This window comes from Antrostomus carolinensis, unplaced genomic scaffold (assembly GCF_000700745.2).
Source record: "Antrostomus carolinensis isolate BGI_N321 unplaced genomic scaffold, ASM70074v2 scaffold13657, whole genome shotgun sequence".
In the NCBI taxonomy this organism is placed as follows: Eukaryota; Metazoa; Chordata; class Aves; order Caprimulgiformes; family Caprimulgidae; genus Antrostomus; species Antrostomus carolinensis.
The window spans coordinates 1-12,458 of NW_010329555.1; the positions used below are offsets into that span (position 1 = coordinate 1).

Here is a 12,458-nt window from a genome sequence, read left to right on the forward strand (position 1 = left end):
TCTATTTCAGCTAAAAACCAGGACACACGGTTAGCTACGGGCCTGTGGCCTGTTACTGGCAGTGACAATGCTTTTGCTGGGCCACTGGGTACAAAAACACTTCTGCAGTTACACTGTTACTACTTCACTTATGCTTGAATTCAACACAATGTAGTATTACAGTTTGCTTAGGCTCTGCTTTGGCCTCGCTAATCATCCACATTTCTGGACAGCTTGATGAGGAGGATCTTGTCAGAGGTGTGGCCTGTTCAGAACTGCAAATAGTATTCAAAATGATGGTTAATCATTAATATATTCATAGGTATGGTTATATCTTCTGTTTGCTCTTGTTCCTTTCCTATAATTTTCAAACTTTTGGTACACTGCTTAAACTGCTGCTGAACACAGAGTATGTTTTCATGGTACTGTTAATCATAACACCAAGGTCTTACTCCTGGGTGGCAGAAGTCAGCTCAGAGCCCATCCTTTTATATGTGAAGTTAGGATTGCCTTTTCCCGTTTATATCACATTATGTTTCATCACCACTGAATTTTTATCTGCAGCCTTACTATCTGGTTACTTCATTTTTTTTTAGGGTCCTTTTGCCATACTTCATGGTAAATTTTCAGCTTAAGTGCCCCAAATACCTTCAACAGACTTTCCCACCTTAATAATACACTAGTGCTGCTATGTTCCATTTTTATTGGACTCCAGGCTTTTCCAGTGCTGGGCCAAAGTATGATTGGGGATGAAATATACCTGATTTAGGGTCAGTCAAATGAGACAAAGCTTATAAAATTGAGATAAAACAAAAGATAAGGAGTGTGAATATTCTTTTGCCAAGTTTTTTTTTTCCACACCTTATTTGAGAAGTTTTGCATTTCTGTATTTGGAATCCAGTGCTTTACCTGGAGTTCTCAATTAAAAGCAGACTAAGGATATTTTCTGTACAGTGATCAGGTATAAGGACAGTACAAAGGAAAATACCTGATTTTAGGGCAGAACTTCTGCAGATGGCGGAAAGGCACTATCATGACAGTATTTTTTCTAGTGTCAGAAGGAGATGAGTGCATTTTCTAAACTATATATCTTTGAACAAAGCTTTAATCTGGGTTTTGAGGTAGATGCAGTGCTTGTTGGATAAATTTGTTGAGAATCATCTGCTTCGTTTTTGTAGAAGGGGTAGCACAAGGGCATATGCTGTGAAAATGGGTTTTGTTTGTTTTGAACAAAAGTGCTAATTGGAGCACCAGTCTGTGCTTGAATGTTACTGCAGTAAGATGAGGCTGTTCTTTTGAGATTTCCCAAATGTTGTATTGTAAAAGTCCAAAATTTTTTGTCATATTTTAAATTCTTGTTCAGAAATATATTTTATCCACATCCTAGCAATAGCTGTGTAACTTAATCTTTGGTGCTCCGAGATTAAGTAAGTTTACCCACTTAGCTGCAAAATATTTTCAATAAATTTCTGTTTTGGTAAGAACACATAAATAGATGCTACATGCTATTCTACAGGCTTATTGTAATTTTATAAATAAAGAGAAGATTTCAGAGCACATGGGGCTTTAATGTACAAAATTTTAATGTGGACTTGCCATGAAATCTACTGATAACTGATATGATCAAGATAATTTAGGCCTTATCTTCAGAGTTTAAGCAGCAGTTGGAAACAGAAATATTTACTCTCTGTGTGCAGTTATGCCTGGTCAGTTGGCCATGTACCTTATAAATTTATGAATGCATATTAAGTTAAAACATTCCTGGACAGAACTCTGGTAGAACAGGAGAAGGCAGATTTTGCCCCCTCTAGGCCCCAAGAGTGGTGGTACATGGAGTTAAATCCAGCTGGAGGCCGGTCACAAGTGGTGTCCCCCAGGGATCAGTGTTGGGGCCAGTCCAGTTTAACATCTTTATCAATGATCTGGACAAAGGGATTAAGTGCACCCTCAATAAATTCACAGATAACACTAAGCTGGGTTGAAGTGTTGATTTGCTTGAGGGTAGGAAGACTCTACAGAGGGACCTGGACAGGCTGGATCAATGGGCTGCAACCAACTGTATGAGGTTCAACAAGGCCAAGTGCCGGGTCCTGCCCTTGGGTTACAGCAACCCCATGTAACACTACAGGCTTGGGGAGGAGTGGCTGGAAAGCTGCCTCATGGAAAAAGACCTGGGGGTGTTGGTTGACAGCCGGCTGAACATGAGCCATCAGTGTGCACAGGTGGCCAAGAAAGCCAATGGCATCCTGGCCTGTATCACAAACAGCGTGGTCAGCAGGACCAGGGAAGTCATCCTTCCCCTGTACTCAGCATTGGTGAGGCTGCACCTTGAATACTGTGTCCCATTTTGGGCCCCTCACTACAAGAAGGACATGGAGGCTCTGGAGCGTGTCCAGAGAAGGGCAGTGAAGCTGGTGAAGGGGTTGGAGAACAAGTCTGATGAGGAACAGCTGAGGGAACTGTTGTTGTTTATCCTGGAGAAGAGGAGGCTGAGGGGAGACCTTCTCACTGTCTACAACTACCTGAAAGGAGGCGGTAATGAGGCAGGTGTGTGTCTTTTTTTCCCAGGTAACTAGTGATAGAACAAGAGGGAATGGCCTCAGGTTGCACCAAGGGAGGTTCAGATTGGATGTCAGGAAAAATTTCTTAACTGAAAGGGTTCTCAGGCACTGGAATGGGCTGCCTGGGAACATGGTTGAGTCACCATCCCTGGGGGTATTTAAAAGATGGCTACATGGGGTGCTTGGAGATATGGTTTAGTAGTGAACAGGTACAGTTGGACTCGATGATCTCAAATGTCTTTTCCAGCCGGGCAGTTCTTTGATTCTATGTATGCAAATAAATACAGAGTAAAACTCCTTGCTATACATCACATTGCAGAAGGACTGAATTAATTTAAATGTAAATCCTTTATTGTTATTTTTTGGGAAGGAGGTAATTTTTATCTTGCCACATATTCTATTCCTTTTTCTTGTATTAGATTCTTTTCAGTGATATCTTAGAAGCTAGGTGGCCTGACCCTGCTACAGCCGATCTGACAAGATGTATAGATGATGGCAGTGTGAAAATCTCATCAGTAGATGGTTATGCTCACCTTTACCTGTCAGAACTAAAAAAATACAGTGGAGTTCTTATGCAAAGTCAGCCAGTCTTCTGCAACATCCTTATGCTCCTCTCAAAAGAACAACAGCTGTCAAACCAGAGATCAGTATGGAAAATCAAGTAAAAATTCTGTTGCAGAAGTGTCATCAAAACAAACAAGAACAGAGAATAAGAAGAATGGACATGGTCATGCTGAAGGTAAATACAGAGAACCAACCAAACCAAAGGACCAAAAAGACAGAGATGGAGTCCCTTTGTTCTACACAAATTGTTCTTCTGAATACACATGGGTTACACAGTGCTGGTCTGTTTCCTCCTACCCAGAAGAATGGAAGTACCCTTTGTCGTTGGCACTGATGTGCTATAACTTACATACTGCTAAGAATGTAATGAAGACACCTGAGAAAAATGACCATACATCTATAGAAGCTGATGTTTTAATAGACCAGGAAACACATGAAACGGTTTCTCGTTTACCCACAGCTTTGCCACTCAGCTGCAGAGCCCCACACTTACACAGGTAATTTAAGCTGTTTAATTCATAGTTATTAACATACGTTTTACAGTTCTGCAATTTGGACTTAAACCTCCAGCAAAATAACTGAATTCTAGCTATAAAAATTTAAAAAAATTACTATCATATTCTTTTTTTTTAGGAACTTCTTAAAACATGAAATTCTGAAACCCAACATTCTGTATCCTACTGTAGTGAATATATAATAATTAGTCCAGAGAAAAATACATTTTATTTTCTGACATGCTGTGTAAATATGTAAATGAAAAAGAGAATACTGAAAAAAAGAACACAGGTTTTGCGTTGGCTTGGGTTTTTTTCATTTCTGAAAAGACAGTTCTTCTGAGATGGGCCAGCAGCATGTGTTCTCTGTCAGCATCACTGAAAATCATTTAAAAAACCTTTGCAGGTTTGAGAAAACTAATTTTGTAACTAATATGGATAACTGCAGAATTAGAGGACTCTGAAAATATGGCCTCTTTTTATTTGAATAGATGTGCATGCATCTGTTCTTGGTACAGAATTTATTACCAGCACACCAAAAAAAAGCAGCCTTTGGACTTACTGAAGCTTTTATTGTGTTTTATACAGGTGGACTTTCTGTGACTTTTTTCAAAATCAAGATACTGAAAAGTATTCATCATGCCCTCAGCTAATTCAAATTGTATGGTGCCAAGGTGTTTTTTATAGGTATGCAGGAGGTTATGTGTTTCATCTTTGGAAGACTTAATTTGTATGGGAATTAAGCTTTAAGATTAAATATGTTAATTTGTTGCTTTCTCAATCCTTGCAAAATTGTACACAATCTCCACGCAAGACTCTGTTCATTTCTGTTGTTTGTTCATTTGACTTCAAATCTTCTAGTACAGTGTATTTCCAGGTCTGAAAATGGACATGTTTGAAACAAACAATTTGAAATAATGTTTAAGGCTTTTAAAGAAGTGATCTCTGATTGTCTGATTTCTTAAAGGTTTACTGGACAGCTGGAGCTGCCACAGACTTCACTGACAATTATGGTGCCTACTTTCTTTGCAAATTACATTGCTCCTTTTGATGCTGAAGATTTCATGCTTCAGAAATGTTTGTCTTGGTGACCTACATAATTTGCATGTTGCAGGCAACTCAGCTGTGTATTTTCCTGGCAAATCACCTTGTCTGTATGGATTAAAAAAAAAAAGCCTTTTTAAAAAATTACCCTTTCAAATCTGTTATACAAACATGGAAAATGTAACGGTTGCTATCAGCATCTGAAAGTCTTTGATAAAAACATAATTGGTCTTTAAAGCCTTAATCCTTCTGCCCAGTGTTCTTCATTTTTCTTAGTGTAATTCCTAACTTTATCTCATCTGAACAAAATGTTCAGCAGCTCTTCAGTACTATACCTCATTTCTTTGGAAGGATGGTGAATAGCCGTATTTAGTCTTACAAGTCCTATTACCAAAGTCCAGGCATCAAACCACAGAATTGTGGAATTGGGTCACTAAATGAGTTTTAGGCTCCAAGGTGCTGTATGATCACAAGTAAACAACCATTGATCTCAGTGAAAAATACACAGCTGCAGTGGAAATGAGGGCTTCCAGGTTATTCAGGAAACATTCAGTCTGGCAGTTCTCTGTGTACACTGGGTAGGGCTGGTCCGCTAAGAAAATCGTATTTTTCTCTTTAGAATCACTATATACTTTGTGGTCTGTGGAATGGGCATTGAGTAGCTGTTGTGAGATGCTTACCTCGAACCAAAAAAGCCTTCCTTAGCTGGTTTAAAAACAAACACCCTGGCCCCCACCCCACCGTGCACACGTGCAAACAAAAGAGCCTGGTAATGCTCATCTTCTGTGTTAAAAGGAGTGATTGGTGCTCTGCTGTTTGTGAAACATGAAATCCGTTTGTGAAACAGCGGGAAGTTTTTCATATGTGTTGTGTTGAAAATACGTTTCCGCTTAGTGCTTTCCTCAAGTGTACTAACCTGTTTTCTTTGGTGACACAGCATTTTAAATACTTGTTAAAAGTCTTGTTATTTCTCTTAGATTTATCCATGGTAGAACAAACATCGGAGAAATTTATCCTGGTGATAACTCTTTTTTCAAGTCGGAAGGAGCATTTTTGGGAAACTATTTCGTACATTTTGCAATCCAAAAAGGAACAAAAAAGGTATAAAAATATAAAACTATTTTAAAGTATGTTCTAAATTCCTTCAAGGTAGCAGTTTTCTTAGTTTTAAGACATTTGGCTATGCAGTCTATAGTGAAATCCCTTCAGTGGTAATTATAATGACTGAATCAAGCAATCGCTCATATACAAAAAATAAGATTATTCCTTCTGTTTCAGAATGTATTTTTGTAAATTATAGACACAATACTCATTGTAATATTTATTTCACAAACTTAAATATGTACTGCAGGAAGATTCTACAATAACCATTTTTCACTAATGTAGAAGTTTAGTCTTTAAACTAGTGTATTGATTAGAGTTTAATCTTTATGTACTTGAAAATGTTTTATTTTCTACTACATGGAGACAGAACTTGGAAGATGCAGGTTCTGTTCTGGCTTTGCCACAAACCAGCTGTTCAGTGCTGGAGAAATGGTTTGCCTCTGTGTGTCTCTCTATTGTTAATTTTCCCCAGAGTAGAGATCCTCTCAAGTGCTTATGCAGTGCTTGCATTTCTAAAGCAGAGTTAAGGGTCAAGTTTGTACCCTTCAAACTTAGCCTTTAATTTGGAGTCAAACATACAGTTATGGTTTAACCCCAACTGTCAACTAAGCACCATGCAACCCCTCACTCACCTCCCCCCTGCTGTGATGGCGGAGAGAATCAGAAGAGTAAAAGTGAGAAAACTCATGGGTTGAGATAAAGACAGTCTAACAGATAAAGCAAAAGCCACACACAAGCAAAGCAAAACCAGGAATTCATTCACTGCTTCCCATCAGCAAGCAGAAGTGTTCAGCCATCTCCAGGAAAGTGGGGCTCCATCATGTGTAATGGTCACTTGGGGGGACAAATGCCGTAACTCGAATGTCCCCAGCTTCCTCCTTCTTCCCCCAGCTTCATATACTGAGCATGACGCCATACAGTATGGAACACCCCTGTGGCCAGTTGGGGTCAGCTGTCCCAGCTTCTTGTGCACCCCCCTACTCACTGATGGGGTGGTGTGAGGAGCAGAAAAGGCCTTGACTCTGCGTAAACACTGCTCAGCAATAACTAAAATACCAGTCTTTTATCAATATTATTCTCATCCTAAATCTAAAATGCAGTATTATATCAGGTGATGTGAAGAAAATTAATTCTATCTCAGCTGAAACCAGGGCATGTAATTACTCAGCAATGAACTACAGTCTGCCTCTGATAAGAGAAGTTCTTGGTCCGTACTTAGTGCATGCAAACTCTGAATGTTTCTTCCCACAGAAGTAGGCTTAAAGGGTGCAACTGCACGTTTCACTTTCCAAGGAGATACTTATCTGTCTTATGGGACAAATTTAAATGTGATTGTAGTTGATTTCTGGAAGGTTAGAAATTTAATATCTTGCAAGGTCTTAAATGCTGTTGTCATGCTACAGTAATTGTAACTAACTCATCTCCTTTCTGCTCTTTACTGCAGAGAGAAGAAAAGATGTATTCAGTAAACAGCTTACCTCCTGATGTACCAGGAAATCTGTACTCTGTATCCTCCATCATTACTCAGGCAACCAGGTAACTACTTTATCTTTATTACATTAATTCCTCTAACTTTGCAAGGTCAGTAGTTAAAATTACACCTAATACTTTTTATGGCTTTAAGTATAAAAATTAAAGGAATTTATGTTAGTACTGAGGACATCTGTAAACTTACAGAACAAAGATTGGAGCTGTTCAGAAGACATAGTAAGTATGAAATGCTTAATATTTCGTTTGTTTTTTTCTCCTCAGAATACTTCAGTACTGCTACAAGACTAAACTATCATTAACTCATAACTATAATCTCTGCTGCTGGAAAATGGTACGTAGCTGAAGATTTATAAATCTTTCAGTGTTACAGGGATGATTACACAGGCTGTAAGGACTAGGACCTAATCTAGAGGGAAGAATGGTGAGTGTATCCTATAAACAAAGATGAGAAGGTATGTGTTTGGGAATGAAAAGTATGCAGTGTGTAGGTATATTTGTGAAGCTGAAAGCAATTGCATGATAAAGACAGCTGGTTGTGGTCTGGAAAAACGAGTGAACTCAATATCTGGGAGAGATACAAACAGCTGTAATGATGTAAGTAACCTTTCCTCAAGTTTTTAGTGTCTTTGTTTGGTTCTAGGTACCTGAGACAGATGGACGAGAAATGTTGCCAGTTTTGCTGTATGAAAAGGTTATTCCCAGCATAGGAAGACTCATTGTGTACTCAGATCATAAAGTCCATGCTGCTTTTTGGGATGGCATGACCTTAAATATGGTCTGGGATTTCAGCTCTTCCTGTAGTGAGATCCAGGTAACTAATGAGTTGGAGGGATGACTGTTCTTAAAACTCTTCATGAAAAAGTGTTACTAGAAAACTAATGAGGAAAGGAAACAAAACTTTTCATGCCTATAAAATACAAACTGAAGTCTTTTGAGGGATTCATGACTCAGAGCTGGTTGCTGCTGTGGCTAACTCGAGCTTGTATAGTAGTCTAAATGAAAACAGGAGCTACCCACAAATGCCACCATTAATACTTTGCCAGTATTTTAACCAGAAACAAGGAGGAAAAATACTTCAGGGCACAACCAGTGCCTCGAGACGCAAATGAAACTTTATCCTTCTAAGAAGACACTCAAATTAATCAAAGAAGGGAGTATTTGGTTTTCATTTCAAATCATCTATAATTGAGCAAGTGGATAGTGAAAAATTACTCAGAAAAGGGATGGGATTCCATATCCATTTTTAAATCTACTTAGTATAGAAGTTAAAAGATGATGTTGATTTTTGCAAAATGGCACTATACAGAAAATTATGTGAGTTTGAGGTTCAAGGTTGACTGACAAGACTTTTGGCTTCTATGTCTTTGCTTATTACCCTAAGGTAACAAGATGCAAGTTAAAAGTGTCTGTGAATATCTCTATTATAAATATGATAGATATATTTATATAATAAATATAAATACGATAGTTATAATGTCAAAAGATACAGTATAACTGCCTGATTGAGTATAATTAGCTCAAATCTGTATACTCGAGATAAAAGGAGAAAGAACTGAAAATTCTACGGGTTTGGAAACATTTCTACACACTTTTAAAGTAGTTTATTCTTGAATAGCACAAAATGAGTGGTAGGGCATGCCGTGTTCCACACCCTGCCTCGGCATTTGTTGTGGCAGACTATACCAAATTCTATCCCGAGCAAAATTTTCAAGTGTTTAAAGTGGAATGTACAGAGATAGTTAATTCTTAAATTGGCACGTTTTATTTGCCTTTTTTTCTTCAGATTGCAGCAGAAATTTAGTACTTTTAATTTTTTTCTTCTAAGGTAAATGAAGATGTAGGCTGGTGTAAGCTAACTGCTCCTGATGGGGTACAGCAGCTAATACAAATAAGTCGTCCGGGAATCTATGAAAGGTAGAAGTGATTTAAACAATTTAAAATCAAATATAAAGGAATTCTGTACAAATCCTTTTATATGAAGAAATGGCATTTACTGAAAATGTATTGGGAATGTTAAACCAAACATGTAATAATAAAATCTCCATCTTCCATCTGGCAAAGACTCAGGACTTGTATGACTTGGGACCACTGCCTGCTGTCATTCCATTATAATTGTTACAGTAATGTCATTTTAATAAAGAGCTAGAGCTGCAACTTGGCACTCACATCAGTGGATAGGAGAAAAAGAAAATTCTTTGTCCTAAATAGAGCTGGTACACAGAACTGGATAGCACTTTATCCAATTTTTGCTTTATTACAGATGCTGACCTCTGCCTGCAGATTGCTTTCTCTAATCTGCTTGCTCTAATTACAGCCTCATTATGAAATCATCAGAAGCTTACTGTGCTGCATTTTAGCATGCAGATACACATAAAAATTAACATTTGTACACTATTCATTAATAATCATACAGCTTTGTTATGATTTTCTATAACTGCACAGAATAGCATATGAAGGAGATTCTAGACAAAAAGTGGGAAACAAAAAATGGCAAGGAAACCTAGCGAAAAAGCTTGATTTTGAATCATGGCTTTTTCCTTCGGATCCAGTGTATTACTTAATGCCTTCATTTTTTTTTCTTGAATTACTAGAGTGTATTTCTCATATAAATTGTGAATTTTCATGTTAACATAGGTACATCAGAACAGCAATAGAATGGTGCAGAAGTTTGAATGAAAGGAAGGAGGTCCCTGAATATACTGCGCACTCTGTAACTGAAGAAAATTGGTATTCATCTTTATCTCAAATAATTTACTTACAATAATGTTGAAAATAAAATGCAAAAAGACTATAAACTCTGAATTTTATAGCCTGCATTTCTTAAGGGTCAAAAATGAAGACTGTAAGTCCATTTATTTTGTGTGGCTTACTATTTTTCTTTCACTACTTAAAATGTTAGGTAAGTTGAATTCTAGGTGAAGCTTGTTTCATTGCGCTTCTGTCTGCCTTAAGAATCAGAGTTATGGTGACTTTGTCAAAGGGGGATTAATGTTACAGAAATAGTATCTTGCAAGGTGAAAAAGAGAAACTAGACTAAGAAAGGCATCTTTTACCAGAATACCAAGTGGTTCAAAATAGTACTTTGAACCACTAAATGACACTTGCATCTCTTGCTAATATATTTGTCCTTTTTAATACATGCCACTGGCTGAAGGTCACAGATTTGGGTATTAAAAATGTGTTAATTGAAATGGATTACACTTGCACTTGTTATTCAAATCATAGCAGATTTAGTAGCTGATGAAACAAAAATTATATCTGTATTTATACATATATACAGCAAAGATTCTTAGAGCAGAGCGCTTATTTTTGGAAACACAAATGATTGACAAATGTCAGCCATTGGCTAGTGGTATGAAAGACAAAAATAAAGCATTTTTTAACTTGGATTTTGCTCATCCAATTTTTACTATTGCTGTAAACTATTAAAAATTAAAATCTGAAGTAGAAAATACATTTGAGAACCTTTTAAGATACTAAATAGTTTAATAATCTTTATTTTCCTGGACAGGTCTGCTGATGCTGAGCTTAAAAAAATACAGAGATTTAACTGTATCCTTTTGAAAGCTGTAAAGATTTTGCACTTTTATATTCTGTTTGTCTACATACTCAAATATGCATCAAAGGCGCTCTATCCTGTTCTCATCTTCTTTTACTGTCTTACTGGCTTCTTAAAATTACCTTTTTAAATTATTTTTTGTTTTCTTATTTAGCATTTTTGTTTTATCATTTATCTTGTCCAACTTCTGTATCTCACAGCACTAGAAACAGAAACAGCAGCAGAGTACAAAACTAAAATAAAAAGACACCCAAAAAGGAAGCCCTTCAGTGGGTTAGTTATGCTAAGACTCATCTGCTGATCTCTTAAAAGGGGGATGATGCAGTTGCCTTTGGGCTTGTTGTTGCAGTCCAATACTTTTCTGTTTATCAGCTACCTCAGTATGGTTCCACTGCATTCAGCCAGCTCAAAAAAGTGCTGGGCTGGTGTGCTTAAAGCCACTCTCTAATTGTCTTTAAGCCAGCGTTCAATTTTACTAGTATGAAAAGTGCATGCTGTTTAACTGTGCAGTGTGACAGCAGATAGTTTTCTTTTTAAAGTAACTTTTGGATAAATTAAAGTCTTAGCTAAAGACATTTTCTATAAATGTGGTAGACATTTTAAGTAATACTCTTTTATTTTTTTTAGCCTTATGTAGTTACCATGCTATGAAATGTGAGACTTTGCAGTGCAGAATGATGAATACAGGCATGCAGAAGTAGTTTTCTCATTAGGAGGAAGAATTTGGTATTTTTTTCTTAACAAAATAACACTAGTTTTACTGGATAACAGCAACATTCTGGAAAGGACATCTGCAAAAAACAATCCCTCTTGTATTACTGTAACAAAAACAGAAAGCAAGAGTGAGCCAGAAGAAATCAGTGAAGGGTGCGTCTTGAAGGCTTTGGAAAAAACTTCTCAAGTAATTCAGGATATTGAATCTCTACTTGCAGCTTCTGGGAAGTGAAGCCTCATGGCATGTGAAGACCTGTGTTCTCTGACTTCACAGGAGCTGTCCCAAAGCCTGAGGAGGCTTTGCGGTGCAGGAGGAATGACAGCTGAAGGCAGAGTGATAAATTGCCATTGTTATTTACCACAGCAGACCAGCAAAGTTTATTAGTCACCAATTTAATACCGCAGTTGTATCTTGTGGATAGGCAAAAAGAACAGGTGAAACAATAGAGCATGGCTGTATAAACACATTAGGGCTGGCCTAACCCTGCTGCTTTAAAATGTATGAATGCCTGTTTGAATGGTTTAATTTTACAGAGGATTGTGCAAGCAACTTAGTTACCTGCTTAAGTGATGAGGGTAGGGATAAGCAGTTTTAAATGTGGTTTTATTCAGCACCTTACACCAAGTAGTCCAATATTTAATAAAAAGTTTCACAAACTGTTTCTACTGTTTTGTGGTAAGTACTTATTTAAAGGATCTTCAGCCCTTGCTGTTGTGTGGTCTGTCACCCAGTGGTGCACCGTCTCTTTAGTGATAAATATTAGCCTTTTGCCGTTGGTTTCTCTTCCAGCGCTCTATTTAACCTTGTTGTGAATACCCGAGCCCCGTTTTTAATACTAATATAAAAGTTTCTCCCCTCAGAACCACGCCCTGTTCCCGACACCCCAGCGCGGCTCCAGGCGAGGAGAGGAGGAGAGACGCGGCGCCCTGAGCCGCGGCGGGCGGGCC

General features: G+C 37.7%; 1 protein-coding gene across 1 annotated transcript; it reads left to right on the forward strand.

The window, feature by feature from the left end:
- Positions 1-2,959: 2,959 nt before the first annotated feature.
- Positions 2,960-11,742, forward strand: CUNH5orf34 (chromosome unknown C5orf34 homolog; the record flags this gene model as incomplete). Its single annotated transcript, XM_010172621.1, is given in 11 exon segments — positions 2,960-3,096; positions 3,098-3,601; positions 4,187-4,285; positions 5,620-5,743; positions 7,191-7,282; positions 7,499-7,568; positions 7,878-8,048; positions 9,063-9,151; positions 9,872-9,964; positions 10,749-10,789; positions 11,552-11,742. Coding segments are annotated over 11 exon segments (1,611 nt in total), but the record flags the coding sequence as incomplete, so codon positions are not given.
- Between the last annotated feature and the right edge of the window lie 716 nt (positions 11,743-12,458).